This window comes from Anguilla rostrata, chromosome 1 (assembly GCF_018555375.3).
Source record: "Anguilla rostrata isolate EN2019 chromosome 1, ASM1855537v3, whole genome shotgun sequence".
NCBI lineage: Eukaryota > Metazoa > Chordata > Actinopteri > Anguilliformes > Anguillidae > Anguilla > Anguilla rostrata.
Genome location: NC_057933.1, coordinates 76520327 through 76539964, shown reverse-complemented (window position 1 = coordinate 76539964; position 19638 = coordinate 76520327). Strand labels below are relative to the sequence as shown.

At 40.0% G+C, this 19638-nt stretch overlaps 1 protein-coding gene across 9 annotated transcripts in view; it reads left to right on the top strand.

The window, feature by feature from the left end:
- The window catches only part of LOC135235920 (nuclear GTPase SLIP-GC-like), a 200763-nt gene that overhangs the window by 98655 nt on the left and 82470 nt on the right, over positions 1-19638 (top strand). The window contains exons 20-21 of one of the 9 annotated variants that reach the window (XM_064301989.1): positions 7014-7104; positions 8322-9990. The exons of the other annotated variants lie outside the window; for them this stretch is intronic. Of the exons in view, the coding sequence (XP_064158059.1) occupies positions 7014-7104; positions 8322-8386 (156 nt within the window). The 3' untranslated portion in view covers positions 8387-9990. Of the gene's footprint in view, positions 1-7013; positions 7105-8321; positions 9991-19638 lie in introns of those variants that run through there. 9 annotated transcript variants of the gene reach the window in all.

Genomic DNA, 19638 nt, shown 5'->3' with positions numbered 1-19638 from the left:
CTTGATTAATTGAATAGGCCTAAAGATGAGTCTTTGGGGCCACTGCACCCCAACCGCATAGCTAGCACAGGGGGTGTTCATTGCGGTCTGACGCCACCCCCCCTTCAAGCAAACACACACCCACACACATACACAAACTCAAACTCATTTCAAAATGAACCTCAGGTAACCTCAAAAACAGCTTATAAAGGGACAAAGGGAATGCTTGATGCATAAATCACTTCCAGTTTGTTGATTTTTCCTCTGTACTTCTGTGTTACTACAGACATGGCGTAAAGACAAATGGTACTACAGTACACTTAAAGCCTTGTGTAGCAAAAATGGAAATCATCGAACTGAAGAAGGATGGGTACTTAATCTGAACCACACTCTGTCAGAACCCATGTATACAAAGATGAAAGAAAAAAACCTCTTTCACAGAATTTTTGGGTGAGTGACTTTTGTGTTTATGATATTCATGTGTGTTAGAGCCATTGTGTTTGTTTTTGTTCATCGCGTTAAGTTTGACACATGGTGCCCCTATTGGCCATACAAAGTTCCCACCAGAAAAGGGGATGAATGGAGTCAACTCAAAAGTGGTATTTTGCCAGTGAGGGAATACAGGAGAAGGCACCAAGCCAATTGACCTTTAGCAAATATACAATGCAGTCCACCAATCCCTGCTTAGAAACGGTTGCCACGTACTACTTCCTCTGACATGCAGTTCCGACACTGTCTGCAACAGTATAGCTGATAATGGGAAAAACTTTTGCCACAAGTCACAAAGCTTCTGTAAAAAAGCTGCTGTTGCGGAAAAACAGACACACGTTATCCTCGTGTATAGCATATATAGGATACATGTTATAACAGCTTAGAGTAAATCAGCGGTGGTAAAAGTACTCAAATATCATACCTGAGTTAAAGTAAAGATACAACTATTATATAATTACTCTAGTAGAAGAGCAAGTCACCTATTTTTATAAATACTTGAGTCAAAGTCTCCAAGTATCCGGGTTTTAATGTACTCAAGTTTTCAAAAGTACAATATGAAAAAACATTTTGCAATAAAACAAAAACAACAACATCTAACATCTCTATATTGTGTAAAAACGTGACGTGCCACATTGCCAGTAGAAAAAGGCATGTATAAATTCTCTAGTACCTTCTTAGTTTACCCCAAAATGGGAAAATAGTGCCTTCACTTCCTGTAGGTAGGCCTAATGCCACAGGTTCTGCTCTATATAGCTGCATGCGAGTAACAAATACACCAGTACAGCTGTATTGCAAATGTTGCACACTCATAAAGATGACTCTTCAAGCGCGCATGTTGTTGAGGGTTCTTTATCAAAACTCTGCAATATCCAATACAATGCACAAAAGAATGATCACTTCGTAGTAGCATGTTTCATTTTCACTGCTTTGGCGAACATAGAAATCTGCGCACCGAGACATCCCATTTCCTTCCCAAGCAGCTCCGCTACTGCCCTCTGCTGTGCATTGCGAGTACTGCATACTCAGATAGCCATAGATAGCTGACCCAGATGACAAATATACATGAATACTAACAGTAAAATAAAAGAATACATCTCACAGCCGCTATACTTAAATCTAAACAATGTAAACTAAAACAAGAAAATAGGGAATAGGGGGGGTCATCCGTCATTGGCTCTATATTGCCACACAAAAATAAGTATACCTAACAAAAGTAAACTTGGTTTCCTAGTTTTTTGTAAGGGGAGCCTTATTTAAAAAAGGAAATTATCTAAACTCAATGACAAATAATTTAACAAGACAAACTCATCATAGCTAAATGAAAAGGCATGACTGTCGTATGCGTGTCCAACCCAAGCCACTGAATGCACATTTACTCTTCATGTGCACTCCAACGAGGTAAGGCGGGTTGTAGCAACATTATCTTTCATTCCTTTACTGAGTCGACGCAAACGTTAATGTTAACCTAATGTTAGCTAGCTACTGTTAGTTGAGTCTGCCTGGTGTCTTCAGAACCTTTAGCTAGTTAATGTTTGCACTACTGCAAGTTTAGAAAACATATGGTCATCAATGAATGTGCTGTGTATTAGTGGCAATCACTAGACTAACTTTAATTCTAATTAGATTAATGTTTTGTAGAAAATCCCAACAGAATCTCCATTCTAAAATATTTTCATGGTTACAGATAGCAGCAGCAAACACTTTCCTGCTTGGCTAATAACAGAAAGCTAACGTTAACGCTAGCTTAGTTCATCTTGGGTTAAATAAGCAGTTGCTGTAGTTGCATGTAGCTACAATCAGTGACTTTTAGCTGCTAAACTGACACAGAATGAGATTCGCTAGCCCCTGCACTCACGTTGGTGCTGTACAGCGTACATGCCATGGCAAATCAAGTCAGTGTACACCATATACATTTGCTGTACATGATGGCACACTATTTCAATTAAGTCCTACCGGCAATACTTCTCGTCTAATAAAAAGCCCTGTAGATGGTGGTATCACCCTTTCTCAGTCGCCAAATCATTTTTAAAAGAGGGGGAATGTTTTCACCATGTTATACCAGCCAATCCAGAGAAGATTTGGCTGACGACCAACCATACGATATGTAACAAGTAACAGTTGTCAATAGAAATGTATTTGAGTATGTATTTAATGTATTAAAAAGTACATAATTTCTTTATCGATGTAGTGGAGTAGAAAGTTAAAATTGCTAATATTATTTATACTCAGCAAAAGCTGTACTTCATGTATAAAAGTTGTACTTCATCTACATGAACTTTGTTACTTACCACACCCGGAGTAAATGGGGCATACGTTAGCCCCACAGATACTGGGGATGTGCATTTGACTAATTTTGATATGCAAATATTCTTAAGGGTTAATGAACAGATATTAATTTAACTATGAAAATAAATTAACTAACTTCGAACAGTATCAATGAGTTGAAAACAAATTTTCCCGCTGCAATTATAATTTTCTCCACCAGTCGGCACAAACCTATTCTATGGGGTCAGGCCTGGCTTTTTGTCTGTTTTCTTTTTCAAATTGAGAAATTTAATACAAAGAAATGATACTTCTCCGGAATTTAAAATGTAATGTAAATCAATGAAAGGCTTTATTAAATGTCAATATAAACATAACCTAGTTTTCAACCTAGTTTATAGACAACGTGTACATCTCACTCATAACACGTTCAGTGACAAAATATTGCCAGACTGGATTCTTCTTTTTTGATGCTATACTGAATCGCGACTTATTTCGGACAAATTACTGAAGTTGTTTCTAGAAGTGGTCTAGTGGTGGCGAAGTTCCATTCAATTCTATTTAATTAGATACTTCCGCGTGTGGCACCACCACAAGATGGCCCATGGCCTGGAAATAGAATTATGGATGAGTTTGCCATGTGTTTCCTATGACTGTTGTAGAAATTCATCAAACTCACTCCAGCGTGAAATATGAGCCAATAGCTAAAATTGTGGTGATCAATAGAAACAGGCAATAACATTTTAAATTTTTCCTGGATCAAAAAATGTTCTAGGCTGAACATAATAGAAAAAAATATGACCAAATATCACAATTCCGATTGCGTGGACTAGGCGCGGTTAAGAACAATACCGATGCGATTTGTAACGGTCTTGAGACAACCATAGTAGCTTCACAGCTTCATGATGTGACGGGGCCTATCTGAAGAGTGGCTTCATTTTCTTCTCAGATTTCCGAAACTGTGGGTACAGCTAAATAGCTCACAAACTACTTTTTAGCTAACAGTTATGAATGTCACTAGCTTGGCTAGCTAGGAACTGTTGCCTTGGTGTTTGTACCTTGTACTTAATAATAAAAGTTTGAAATGCTTTGAGTAATATTTCCAAAGACAACATTTAAAGTTACATGTTGTCAGACTATTTACTGTAAGGGAGAATAGCATCTATAACAGGTTGGTTACACAGTACTTTGCAGATAGCACTGTCTATAGCTAGATAATGTTAGCTAATGGTTATAAAGGAAATTTCGATGATGTCTTATACATAATGCATTTATATTCTTATATCCAATTAAGTGCTGTTAGACTATATGATATGACGATGGAATCTGAAAATTACTGTACGATATAGCTAGGCTATTTAATTTTGGGAATAGCCTAACCTACAGCAGGTTGTTTGCTAAATTAGTTACACCATTGTTCACACAGCACTTCTGCCAACTAAACAGTTAACAAGCTAAATAGATGTTTGACTAAAAAATTATTTAGCAACTTGCTACTACCGGCTCACTTCTCCCATATCTTGATGGTATTTCTGAATACAAGCTGTACTAAAAATGAATCTTTATCATCAGATTGTATATTGCCGCAGATAGCCAGTGATAGCCAGGGACGGATCTGACAGTCACTCGCTAGCTATCAGGCCTCTGTCTCTCCGAACGGGTGTGCGGTGTTAAAATCAGCCTTATACCATTTACATAACCAAAACCAAGTTTCCCGTGTGTAATTTGTTTAGACCATATACTGAAGCCTAAGTAGCTTGTTAAGCTATGGGTGTTCAACTATTTTCAGCATATTCGCGGCACATTTCTCCGGCATTGTGATGGCATTTTGGCTGTTTTATCATCAGAATCTGCCCAGCGCTGCCGACTATCTGGGACCTGTCTCTCTGCCGCGATCTAAATGGTTTTCACCATTAAAATTTGTTATTTTACAGCCTTTTGGACATTTAAATAAGCTTCCCTTGTGAAATAAGTTTAGGTCATTTCAATTGAGAAATATCACAATGTCCGGGTTAGGCTACCACTAAAATGTACATGTCAGTAAAACTGCATTTAAGGTTTCAACATAGGCTAACCCCGCCTGCAATAAACTACAAGATTATTAATTATTCTGTCAATATAGCCGAACTGTGACATTCTGGGGCTGCAAAATAGGCTTCTTTTTCATCATGGGAATTTACATCATGATTATTTTGGCCTAGTAGATAACCATGCAAGCCTGGTCCACGGATAGCTTGGCAGCGGTGGGACATGCTGTAAGCCTGTCTGCACTACCAAAGAAAAATCTACAAGGATGTCTAGACTGAAAATTGACGGTATTCATATATACTCGTTTTAAGTGACCTGCCAAAGGTTAGCTATAGCGTTAAAGTTTGTGGTTAGCCTTACACAGACATGGTGGTCGGTTGACTCATTAAACCTATTGGAAAACACATTAAAAACATACCGGTATTCACAACAAACACTTGCAGCTTTCAGAGCTGTGTACTGCAGTTAGCACAGTTAGCCTGCAGACGCCCAGTTAACCAGAAATTGCTTGTGTGATCACACAGGGACAACCCTGCTGACTATAGTCCACTCTTCATAGGAAACACCCTCTAGGGCTGTTAGCCATAAACAGCAGTCAGGGTTCAACAACAGACTGTGGGCACCATTGGTACATGGAAAACCAAGTTATTAGCAGAACATGCTACACAACAGCCCCATATTTCTGTGTTTGATATGTCTAAGTATCACTTGAGAGTAACACCAACAAATCATTTTAAATAGTCTCTCAAGCACTGGAGGTTCAAGAACATCAATCTTTGCAAGTTTTTATATGAACTTCATCACAATTGAAGACCTGAAAAACTACAAAACAAAGAATGAAATGACATACCTGCGTCTGGTCTACATTAGAACAAAGGTGAGAAGGAACTACTTCTACTGTATATATGCATTTGGGCTCATAGTGTGTATTCCTGCATTCTCTTTTATAAATAATACATGTAATGTAGATTGCACCTAATGCTCAACTGAAAAAAATGACCTCACCAATTTTTCCACAAGTAAATGGATAAACACTATATGACCAAAAGTACAGTATGTGGACACCTGATATCCAACATCTTTGGGCTAAGTTATTAGTATTAATATGGAGTTGGTCCACCCTTTTCTACTATTCAACCTCCACTCTTCTGAGGTTTTATACTAGATGTTGGAGCATTGCTGCAGGGATTTGCTTCCTTAGCTTTCCAAATGATCCCGAAGGTGTTGGATGGGGTTGAGGTCAGGGCTCTGTGCAGGTCAGTCATGTTCCTCTGTGCTGTTCTCGACAAAACCATTTCTGTATGGACCTCGCTGTGTGCATTGTAATGCTGAAACAGGAGAGGGCCTCCCCCTAACTGTTGAGGAAGCACAGAATCGTCTAGAATGTCACTGTATGTTGTATGATTTGCCTTCACTGGAAGTAAGCAGCCTAGCCCAAACCAAGAACAGCCCCAGACCAAGGAGTGTCCAGATAATTTTAGTCATATGGTGTCTACCCTTTCATATCATCAAGCAAAGAAAACTGCTCAAGAATTTGGAAGAAAAAGTCAGAGAGAAAAAGAAGCTGATCTACAGTTCCCTCAGGGATTCAGTCTGTGACACCATGAAGCCAACATATGAAGGTTGGCATCTCAATAGGGAATTAAGGAATTAAGAAATCCCCATTTCATCTATATTAACATGTTAAATCCCCTTATTAATAGAAATGAATCCAATAATGTGTCGCATCTATTTTCAGCACATACTAAGATCAGTGGAAAAGGTTCTTTAAAGACGATTAGAGCGACACTGAAAAGTGGAATTGAGATATCCAAAAATAACATGTTCCTTAAGGCCAGGGACAAGATGCTGGATGAGTTCAGTGAGATAAAGGTTAGTTTTCTCTGGAAAATTCTACTAGCCTTTATGGAACATTCAATTATCCAATTTGGGGTGGGGGGTGGGGGGGTGGCGGGGCATTAATTCAATGCTTATAGTATAATAATGCCTGTAAGACAACGCCACTTTTTGTGCTAACTTTTTATCACTTATCACTTATAAAGCTATTATGACACAGCCGAATAATATTAGTTTAAGATGACCTTCTAATCTAGTAAATGTTGCATTTTTTCTGTTTAAATGTGCAACAGTTTGCAAGTAAATGGAGATTAATTTAAAAATGAATTTACCTAAGATGAATTTAGCTTCCACCTTAATAAAAATCACTTTACAAAAAATGATCTAATATTTATTTTTCTATCATTACTCTGTAGACATACCTTGTGGCAGAAATTAAGACACAGATGACAACCTCCTTGAGGCTGGCTCTAAACCAGATCCCAGATGACCTCACTGGCCTCCCAGGTAACCAGTGGAAACCCCTTTTGGCCTGCAAGAGGATGTCAAAGACACTCTGTACACTGTATACTGAACCAGCAGATTATGATATGTCCTAATTATTCCTGCCCTCCTGGTGCATTTTTGGGTTGAGAGGTGGCTGGGCCATGCAGTCGCTCCTTGATTATGATATCTGATAAATTTAATGTGGATATGTTTCAGTTCCATGTTGCAGGATACTAATTCATTAATTAAGCTTTCCTCTCTGCGTGATGTTTAGGTGTCTGTAAGTTTTCTATGTCTGACACCTTTCATACTCGATTGTTCAACTCCCATCATTTACTTAGACAATGTCACCTGAAACCAAGCTCGTTTTCTTATGGATGATTGCTAATTGCTAAGAGTTCCGCTACATAAATATACTGGGTTTGTTGGTGTAATATCTGTTAACAAAAAAGCAGACAGTGCTCAACCAACACAGACAAGGGAAAGCACCAAATACACCAAATATACCAAAATAGTTTGTTAGGTGTTCACTAAACAACTTGGTACAATATTTGTAAGTAAAAGGTAACAACAAGAATGTGTTTTGAGAAATGCTTGTTTAAATTGTGCACGTTAGCTGCGATGCATCTTAAGAACCATCTTAAAAGTTTAAGTTCCGTTGTTTTTAAAAAAGTAAATAAATAAAAATAATAATAATTCTAATGAGGAATATGTTTTTTTCTTGGTCCACTTGCTCTTAGTTTCACATTGCAATTTTTAATTGGGTTCAGTCTTGATTGTCATTATTAAGAAGCATTGCTTCAGTCTGTCAAAAATGCCCCAGAGTCTGTTCAGACGTTTTAGAAGCAAGTCATACAGTAAGTGGCAGATTCTCTGTCTGGATCTCTTTTGGACCTGTGTGTTCCCATACCATGCACATTTTTGGGGACCAACATCATAACCACTCACAACAGATTCAAACAGTCCAAGACCATCCCGCTGACCAATGCTGTTTTTTCACTTGCTGTACGAAACTTCAGGTTGCTTATTTTGTCAGGAAATACAGGTTAGTTAATTTTCACAGATATAAGGTTGCATTGTCCTACATGGCAGTCACTCTGGTCAATAGCCCACCTATGTGCACAAAAATCTCTGGTCATGTAAAGACCTACAGTAGCTGTCGTATGTGCTGTGGTTTGTTTAGAATGGCATATCTGCCTGCATGTATCTCAAACGATGTGATTTGTTCTTCATTCCAGATGTTTCAGAAGAAATGGAGACAATGAAGCGAAGCTGTGACTCTTTAGGCCTCAAGATATTTTAAGTCACCGAAAGCGGATGACGGATCCAGCTGAGATCACCATGGCAACCTGTCTCATCCAAATAAGGTTGCAAAATTTCATGAATATTCAGGGTGGAAACTTTCTGTGGGAATTAATGGGAATATATGGGAATTAACTAAAATAAATTAACAATCCTTTGCAACCCTACACCCAAACAATGAGGGTGCTGTGAAACATGTATTTTAAAAGTTACAGATGACTATTTTGTTTGTCAACGTGTATACAGATATTCCCTGAAGAATCACCACACCACTGGGCTTGACTAATAATTCATTCAGCTTTAAAAACTAGACAAGAATTTGATAAATCAACAGGGTTTTCTTTAATACATTTTAATGACAGTTTAATGTTGAATACTGAATTCTGACATTTGATCAGTTGAGAGAGATTTGACAGTTTAACTGGCCCTCTTTAAATATTTTACTCCTAAGTCAAGCACAGTATGTATAGCTACATATACAACAATAGCTATTTATTTTAGTGCCAAGTGCTAATCTTTCTAGCTAGTTACCTACGGTATGTTACCTTCTTGATTCTGCCAGCAAATCTAAACATAATAAATAATAGGTGCACAGGGGAGGGGGGATGTGTGTGCTCTTTTAATTCATTCACTGCTTCGCTGTGCTACAAGGTCACAGATTCCCATCTCTGAGTTTGGGGGAAAAGTGGTCTGAAATGAACACGCAGCACCAATGCTGTTTGTGTTGAATAACTACAGTCAAGTGAACTCATCAGTTCAGTTCAGTAGAGTAAAGCAGAAATGTTCCTTAGACAGTTTCATATTAATTAATATACATTTTTTCGTCATTTTAAACATAACACTGATTTTCTGCACTTCTTATTTTCAGTGGCGGCTTAATGAAAGTAGTTTAAAAAAATAACTATTTGTTTAGTTTGGTGTATGACAATGTAGGCTAATCATAATATTTCAGTGTGTGATGACTTCTTTGTGTGGGATTTGTAGTGGGAACTGGGGGTACTGGGGCTCTTGGGGGTATAACCATAATATTGTGTGTTTACTTTTTCCATTCAGTAATTTTTTGCATTATGTAATCATATCAATAATCATCCATAAAGTAGAATGTACCCAGTATAAGAAGGGAATTATTCTGTACTGTGTGTGTTTTGTTGTTTGCCAGATGAATCACTTCAATTTTTAAAATAGCTAAATTGTTACTTGAATTTAAGTCTGATTCACTTATAATTTAGAGAAGCCAGGGCATGTTGAATGTACAAAGAAAGTTTGTTCTGGGACTGACAGTAGGTGGGGAGGGAGACGCCTGATGTCAAAAACATATCTAGTTCTCTCTGTGGCAAACCTGACCCAGTTAGGACAGGAGCCCATGTTGCCTGGCCACAAGCTTGGGTTGCTTGGCAACAGGGAAACTTTCCCTCTCCCGACTACTCTAATCAATCCCTTGGGCAAAGTTGTGTAACTTATCTATCTCATGCACTTGTGTAAAGACTTCATCCACACCAAGAAGTCTTTAGAATCTTCACTGAATGTTATACAACTGATGTTGCTTCTCCCATCACTGTATTTCTTTTCCTTTTTGTCTTCTTTAATAAAGTGTGCCTTTTCTCAGCTCAGTCTAGACTTCTATTTATTTGGAGAATTGTAAAGTTTTCTTTTCCTTTCCTTCAGATTAGTTTCCTACAATTCTGTTTCTTAAAACAAGGTTATCTTTAATTATTCAAAAGTGCTACACTGACCAACAAATAGTTCAATGACCACCCAAAGTTCTGGGTAATCATTTTTGTTTTATTTCTCATTACATTCTGACTCTGCTGAAATCTTTGAATGGATTGAAAAACCTAGAAAGAAGCAAAGCTGTTTATTTGTTTGACTTGGGGCAAACTCATGTTATAATGCTGTCAAGAAGTTCATGGAAAGCATTACATTTTGAGAGCAGAACTGCATATCACAATTTCACATTTAATCTACCAGTCATATTCAAAAGAATTGCTTTTTTTCATAACCATAATCATATCAGGAAGAACTATTCTAATCTGCATTTTAATTTATGTTTGAATATGTTTTTGAGAGAACGTTCATCATCCATTGCAGTGTTCTGACAATTATCAGCATTTCAACTTCTCAAAACATATATATGTATATATATGTATATGTTTACTGCATCAACAGCAGTGGCTTCCTACAGCTGAAAGCAAAACATCTCAATGAAAATTAATTGAGGTGCATTACCAAGTACAATACTGTAGCAATAAGAGTTTGGCACGGTAATATAGTGCCGAGAACACCTGTTACCAACCAGAGTATTTAATAAGCAGCATGGATGGAAGATTTCTAATGAGGCTAAAGGACATGTAATATTACATACAGTACAGTATGAACTGTATTAAATCAGTTTGAATTAATAATAAAACACATGTCCAATACTGTTGATTCACCACTAGATGGTGTTCCCGTTTTTTACGCTCATAAATCATAAGCCAGTTTCGATTTGGTAAATGTTATTTGGAAGACATGTTGTTGAAATGGAATATAATGGAATGAAACTGACAAATGAATAGTCCGGACGTTTATAAGTGACCAAAGTGAATATGTTATACTAAGAAGTTATTGCACCGGTAATACATATTATATACTTTCACCCTGATTTTCTTTCTCATTGCAAAAAAATAATTTCTTCTTGTTTTCAGACAATAGCTACATTAGGCCATGAAGCAGCATTGTCAGCTAAAAACAGGATCTTTTCCAGTCAGCATGTAATGCATGAATTCAGTGTCTTTTGTTGGATGCATGAGTGCAGCCATGCAGTTTTTTTTTTTTTTTTGAGTAAAACATTTTTTTATTATTATTTTGAAAAGAAGCTTTTTTTAAAAATAATTGAGTGATTAGAAATTTAGAGGAGTGTTTGAAGAGGGGTTACAAATGTTCTTATGAACATGAAGGTAAAACACCACTTTGACGCCACTCTGATTTTCATTAAAAATAAACTATCCAGAAGTGTTAAAGGCGTACTATGCAGGATTTCGTTGCCTGTGTTTACTATCAAAGAAGTCTTCTCCTCCATCTTCAACCCTGCCCACTCACCCCTGAGTACCCAACTGAGTCACTGACACACAAATTCATTAGACCCTACCGCTGAATTTCTCCCATCAATTGCTCAGACTGACATTACCTACACTGTCTGGTCGGGACCACGAATCAGAAATGTACAAATAATTTGAAAACCAGACACTCAGATTGGCAGTCTGGCAACCGTACCTGGATAGCTAGAGGTAATGTAATTGTTTTCTGTCGCTTTTCATCTTCGTGATGAAATTCAGCTGACGCCACCAAGAAAAAGCAATCTCAAGGTTAACTCTATATTGAGCGAGCTCTGTCGGCTTGTCTTTTTGCTTTGCTGTATCTGGGCCATTGCACTGCTAGCAATGAACTGTAAATCTGATCCCAAACCAAAGGCTCTGTAGCCACACCCACCCATCCCCACACAGAAAAGCCATGCCCAGAAACATCCCAAACACATTTTAGAATGACAAATACAGGTAAAGTCATACAAATTTGGAGAAAGTGTGTAAAGACAGATTGCAGTGCATCATAGATAAACCTTGGTTATTATATATTTTCTAGGTAAAAATCATGCATAGTATGCTTTTAAGCAGTGTTTCTCCCAAAATGAGAAAATAATGTATATTGGTTCATATTTACCTTCTTGTGTACAGAAAAGGGATGAATAGATGAATGAAATAACTACAACAAACATAATTGTTTTCATTTTAGTTATTTGGAAGAAAAAACAGGTACATTGTCAGTAAAAAGAAATGAACAGCTTTGGCAACACAGTACAATATAGAGATACAAACACAAATTAAATACCATTTAACATGACATAACATCTAAAGTATATGATAACATAAGCCATGTTACAGTCAAAACACTTGGTAGCTTCTTCAAGGAATACCAGAATGTTTGCCAGGCATGACCTTCCCTTGTGAAAACCATGCTGTAAGATGTAGTTATTTTCAAGAAACATTTCTAATTTGTCTCTAATGATAGATTCTAGTTTTTTACATGTAATGCAAGTTAAACTGACAGGCCTGTAGTTTCTTGGATCAGTACGATCCCCTTTTTTATATATTGGTATTATATTACCTTGCTTCCAGTACTTATTGATCCTCTATCTCAATATCTGCAAAGACATTCTGAGTACTGACTATGGCTTCCAGTCTATTAGTAGCCTCTCTTTTAGTAAAACGCTACTACTGTATTGAGAGAAACGTTTAGCATTGCTTTTTGCATCTTGGGCAATTTGCTTTTCAAAGAGCCTCTTGGTTTCCCGTAGTTATTTCTTATCCTTAGTGCACATATTACAGTATTCAGCCTTATTACTCTCAGTGCTGTGGTTTTTAAATATCTTATACAGTTAATTTTTCATGAGACTTTCCTGTATGACTTTGTTCATTACCTAGGGAGACTGCTTCTTCAACTTATTTTTCATAACCTTTGGAATAAACTTGCATTGTGCCTCAATTATAACCCTTTTGAACCTGCCCCACTTTTCAATCACAGTCTTACAATCAAGAAGTTGCACCCAGTCAATAGTACTTCAAGTTGCTTGCATCTTGTTAAAATTGGCTCATCTAGAATGTGAAATTCTGGTAGAGATGGCCTTGTTAATTTTCATAATATATTAAAACTGACTGCAGAATGATCGCTAGTCCCACTCCCAAGTGCCTCGATTACCTCTATGCTACAAATTCTGTCAGGATCATTACTTAGCACCAGATCCAGAACTGATTCCCCTCTTGTAGGCTGACTGACATACTATGCTGACATTGATAACAACTAAAAATTCTACCTCACTTTTTTCTTGTCCTGCCACCAATTCCCAATTTATAGAGGGGTAATTGAAGTCACCCATAGTAAAAGTCTCACGTTCCTGACAGCTTGTTTAATGTTTCCAAAGAGCACTGACTGTCTGAGGCTGGTGGCTGGTAACACACATTTACCATAAGGCACTTTTCACGTTATTCTATGAGCTTAATCCAAATATTTTCACTAGGCATGAGCTGGTAAATTTCTGGAATTTCCTGCAGATTCAATGTTCATGGTACAATAATGCATGCAAGAAAACACCACTTTTCATTACTTTGTTTTCATTACTTTCTATAAGCTACAGCCCACATATTTCTGCCTGAACCAAATACATGTTATTACTTTGATTAAGATCACCCCAATCTAGTAAATGTTGCTTGATTTTCAGTTTAAAATGTGCTGCAGTTTGCATAAAAATGTAGATTTTTATACATATGAGAAAAATTAATTAAAAAATTGCTTTAGCTAATATTTACTACCTTGATAGAAAATCACTTAAAATACGGGAATAAAAGACAGACAGATGCAAGGAAGAAGCACTGTGAGAGGAAAAGAAGAGGGCAGGAGATAAATGCTACAGTTGAGAAATAAAACCGACTCATCCCCTCCATTCATGTTTTTTTTAATTAATACAATTTCAGAGCTGCTACCAATGCCTTTACACGTCCTCCGCCCATCTTTCCTTCCACTGAAAGCAGAGCTGCAGACGTTACTTACTGTGCAAGTGTGCAGCAGGCAGGTGGAGATCTGTCTGTTACCCCTCCGTCTGCAGGACAGCGTTATGATTCCCTTCCTCCACTGTGGAAAGAAACGTCCTCTTTTACATTCCCTCCCTCCTTATTTCTGTCTCCCTTGATCTCTCTCTCTCTCTCTTACTCGATCGGTCTCTTTCTCTATTTCTTGTTGTCCTTCCCTCCTCAGAAGGATGTATAGCCTATCTTGGATTCAGTGAAGAGACAATTTTATACTGGCTTCTCTCTCTCTCTCTCTCTCTCTCGCACACACTTTTATGCTTGGCCTGAGATGCCTCTTTGCTGAAAGGAGTCCTGTGAGGACTCTGGCTTGCATCCCATTATGCAGTTGCTGCAGGACGGAGAGAAACTTGGGTGGAACCCCAAGTTTGGAGAGCTGTTTCCCGAGCATCTCACAATTTATGGTAAGGCTTTGCTGAGGTCAATGAAGGCTATGTACAGGTCTTTGCGCTGCTCTCTGCTCTTCTCTAGTAGCTGCTGTAAGACAAAGATCATGTCGATAGTGGATCTAGACTTCTGGAAACCACATTGTGTTTCTGGGAGAGCACTTTCCGAAATGTGCTCCACCAGTCTGTTAAGCATGATTTTGCCAGCACTTTCCCTGCAATAGAGAGGAGAGAGATTCCTTGGCTGTTCCCACAAACTGCTCTGTCCCCCATCCTTCCAGTCCTGCGGGAGATCTCGGACTTCCAGATGTTTGTGATCAGGAGGTGTAGGCGGCGTGTGAGGAGGTACCCCCCATGTTTGAAGACCTCTGCTGGGATGCCATCAGGTCCTGCACTTTTGTTGTTCTTCAAGCCCCTAATGGCTTGGCGGGTTTCAAAGAACTGTGGCGGAGTGTCAAGATGCAGGATTGGTGGAAGATCTTAAGAGTTTATTGAGGTTATGAAGATCAACAGGGTTGGTGTGATTGAGGAGGGTCTCAAAGTGATCCGCCCAATGGTTAAGAATCTTATGACGGTCCTTGAGAAGAGTGTCCCGATCTGCTGATCGGACAGGGGCATTAGTTTGCTTTGATGGCACCATAGAAGCCCTGGGTGTTATTGCAGTCTGCAAAGTTTTGGATTTCTTGTGCCTTCTGCACCCACCAGGTGTCTTCCATGATCCAGAGAGCATGCTGGGTCACAGCTCTTCCCTCAGCAAAAGTGGCTTTCGGGGTGGAGGATCCAGGGCTGGACAGGAGAACTTTGTGCGCTTCATGTTTTGTTTGCAGGAGTGACTGTATTTCGATAGAGTTATTATCAAACCAGTCCTGGTGACGTTTCCTCGGCAGACTAAGTGCTTCCGAGGCTGCACCCTGGATAGCTGTGCACAGAGCTGATCAATCAGTGGATACCTCCGGAACTTGATCAAGGTTTCTTGCAAGGAGCTGTCGGAGGTTGCCTGTGGTGGTGGGGTTGTTCAGTGCTGTGCAGTTGAGTTTTATGTTTGGGGCTGTCCTTGGGTGACGGGGTTGAATATCCATGTGGAGTTTGGTTCTGACCATGAGATGATCAGTCCAACGTTCAGCCCCATGCATGACTCGGGTGATAAGAACATCCTGTCTGTCCTTTGTTGGACAATGATGTAATCCAGGAGGTGCCAGTATTTTGAGTGTGGGTGTTGCCAGGTGGTTTTGAGCCTGTTCTTCATCTGGAAGGTGGTATTGGTAATGACCAGGCGATGTTCCGCACACAGAGAGAGAGGAGCTGAAGCCCATTACTTTACGCCATACGAGATGCTCTGTGCCCACTCTAGCATTGAAGTCTCCCATAAGTATGAGTTTGTCTGTAGCCGGGATGTTCTGGACGATGGAGTCAAGACCTCTGTAAAAGTCCTCTTTGATGTTATGCTCTGCATCCAGGGTTGGTGCATAGGCGCTGATGAGGGTGGCAAAGCGTCCCTTTGTAAGGGGAATGCGCCACGTCATCAGCCTTTCGTTGATGCCAGTGGGGGATTCTGGGATGCGTTGCAGCAGATGGGTCTTCACAGCGAAGCCCACTCCGTGTAGGCGGCGTGTGCCTCCGGGAACTCCTTTCCAGAAGAAGGTGTACCCCGCACCAACTTCTGTCAGGGAGTCCTCTCCTTGTAGCCTGGTCTCGCTGAGTGCTGCGATGTCAATGTTATTGGGCCACAAGTGCTGTTCTATGGTGGGGCCTGTCAGATGTTTCAGCCAGCCATATCCAGGAGCGTGCGGACATTCCACTAAACAATGTGAAAATGGAGCATCGCGTAGTTCTGGCAGGTCACGAGAGTCAAGCGCTCCGGCCGAATCAGCTGATGGCTCAGCTGAGTGATGTTCGCCTATCACAGTACATTCACTAACAGGGCGGTCTACTTAAACAGGCTCCCTCTACTCGGCTGCTCCTCCTGCATGCAAGCGCTGCACGTTGCTTCGTAAATCCCCTCCACCACCCCAACTCCATCCCCATGCGTCAAGAATTTGCATTCTCCAATCCTATGTGTTAAGAAGTTGTATTGCTCCATCCTTATATGTTAAGAAATTGCATTTGCTCCATTCATATGTGTTAAAAACTGCTTTGCTGCTGGATCTGTTCTGTGTGTACCCCCTAAGGGGGGGTTTGGCTGCTGGCCTCCCGGCCTTATCCACGCGGGCTGCGTGGTTGGCGGGAGAGCTCCAGAACAGAGCCATACCGCCAAACATAACTGTATTGCCTTTATTGTCAATAAAGTTCTACTTGATGACAGTGGTCCTGACAGAAGTAATTATTTCTTTTGGTTCTTTGACCGCAGAGAGGGATGCTCCGACGGTTGCGGCTTACCATCCAGAGTTGGGGGAGCAGACAATTTTTGGACCACCTTTTCTAGGTCCTTCCCCGCCAGGGGTGAGCAGTGTGGGGCTGCTCAGACGCAATGGAAGCTGCCGAGGAGAGACGCTACTCTATCCCGCAATCTGAACGACCACCACTCCATCACAACACTGCCACTGTGTGCATGGTTTGGCTAGGCACTCCCTGCCACATCCTTGGCCTGTACCTGCTGCCATTCCATATCGCCACAGGGCTTTGGGGTGGGGGGTGGAGCAAAGGGCTTGCGCAGGGAAAGGATTGGGGTGAGGGTGTGGGTGCGCAGTCCTCACTCCCACCATCTTCACTCCGCCAGACATACTCCCAGTGGCATGAGGAGCTCATGACGACCTTCGTCTGGCTGGGGTTGCAGGGGACTTCCGGTTGTCCGGTCTGCTGGACTCCGCCTGTGCCTATCCCCAACTGCAGATTTGAACTCAGGGTTTACTCCCCTAGCCATCATACCTTCCAATAGTTTACCCACGTGGCAGTGGGACAGTGGTTGGCGGAACACCTCTAGGGACCACTGCAGCTCTGAGATCCCCTACTGATTCAGCCTGGGTTCGCGAAACCCCAGTTACCATGGGCTGCCACGAGGAGGCATAGTAAGAGTCTTGGTGGGGGAGAGGCTATGTACTGACCACAGAAGACTTACACACTGCTTCCTGGACCCCGGCTGGGGTGGCCAGCGGCAGAAGCTGAAGGAGGGAGATTGCAGGCATCCCGACATACAATGGCTCGCTTAGACGATCACAACACCCTGCTGGCAGTACAGCCAGCCAACCCACACACACACACACACACAAAGACATACAAAAACACACACACACAAAGACATACACAAAGACATACAAAAACACACACACGAACACATGCATGCACATAGATACACAATACACACACAAAACACAATCCATATACATAACACACTTGTTGCAGTGTTTTTGTAATTTTAGTACTAATCATTCATAATTTCCTCCCCAGGCACACATTCTAGAAGTGTGTTCATTAGCTTGCGGCTAATCTCCTGCTGTCCTCATGTCTGTAACAATATTTCCTTCATGACCCATGCGTCTAAAGACCTTCACTTAAACCAATCAAAACAATTTATGGCCTTGGAAAAATTTCATTACATAAAAGACTAACAAGCCATCCGTCACCCCAACAACAGATCAGTCCCTTACCTAAGGACATGTGAGATAACGATTTGTTTAAACAAACACTGGCAGCAAACATATTTTTCTGTGATGAGTTGTTCTATGAAAACAAGCTTAGCAAAAGGTGAATTATGTCCCATTGTATGGACACACCCTAATTTAATATTTATTTTTTATTTAACCTTTATTTACCCAGGGTAGGTTCACTGAGCATGGATGCTCTTTTGCAGGAACGCCCTGCTTCACACTCATACACATTCACACCTGGGAGCTGCCCAGTACAACCACAATCCTCTGTTGTTGGCCACTGAGCAGCTCCACTGGAGGGAGAGAACATTTTTTAGCTAATTGAATCAGGGGATGATCAGGTGGCAAGTAATGAAAGAAACAGATTAAATACAGGTGGGTGGGGGGTACTTTAGAAAACAAAACTTGCTGAATAGAAAGGAGATGATAAAAGTGAGCAAGTTGCTTTCAAAATTATTGGAAGGCTTGAAAAACAACAAGTGAAGACTACATGAGTTTGTTCCTTCATTGAAACACTGGTGAGTCCGTCAACGGTCAAATATTTACTGCATATTAGCACACTGTAAATTATCACAACTGGTTAAGTGTCTCCAATTCTGTTCATACAGTGCTAGGCTCTTTATTTACCCTTCTGTTGGCTCGTGGCAGAATAAGAATATTTTTGTAAAATGAACTGGCAGAGATGAGAAACTTTGCCTGCAGTGCTGAACATAGAGTATGCTAAAGTACACATGAAATATTATCTTGTTTTTAGCCAAACTGAGATGTGTTGAGAATGCTGTGCTCTGAAATTGCATTTTTATTGTTTGTTTGATGAGTAATTTTTCAATATATTTTACAGTGTTTAGCAAATTATGCATGAACTTTGACAACAGTTAATAATTTGGTAACAATTACTGTGAAATAGTTGGGAAATAATGCATAACTACATTAATTAAATAACAATGTTAATTAATACATTTACAGATGTTTGTAAATGTAGGAATAATGATTTATTAGTTGTGAGTAGATACTGAGCAAATGCCTTACTGATGATCTATTAACAGACATTATTATAAAGTGTTAATCAAACTTATCTGGCTAACAGGTTTAAAATCACATAATCAACATACTTCCTGTCTCAACAAAGTCAAATATGTAGTACCTTACTGTATTTTATTGTGACTGATAAAGTGACTGATAAAGTATGATTTCCAATTAATCAATCAATCAATCAATTTTTATTTGTATAGCGCTTTTAACAAAGGAGCTTTGTCACAAAGCAGCTTTACAGAGAACCGGCCCCCCAGAGAGTAAGCCTAGGGCAACAGTGGCAAGGAAAAACTCCCTGACTGATAGCAGGAAGAAACCTTGAGCAGAACCGGACTCAGAGGGGGAACCCTTGTGCCGCGGGCAGGCACCTGTTTGTTATGGAAAGTCAATAGTGGCAGGAGGCGGGGGTGCCCAGCTGGTCTAGCTGGTCTAAGGCTGGAGCTCCGGGCCAGGGGGGGCAAGACCGGCCGGACAAGATTTTTTTTTGTTATTCATTGATTGATTTTTATGACAGATGGCTGCACAGTAGTTACCTAATCAACCTCTTGCTTGAACAAGTTTCTATTTTATATCCCTCCATTTACGCAAGACTCAGACTCAGTATTCCAGAGTTTTCCCCCATCCAGCTGACCAACT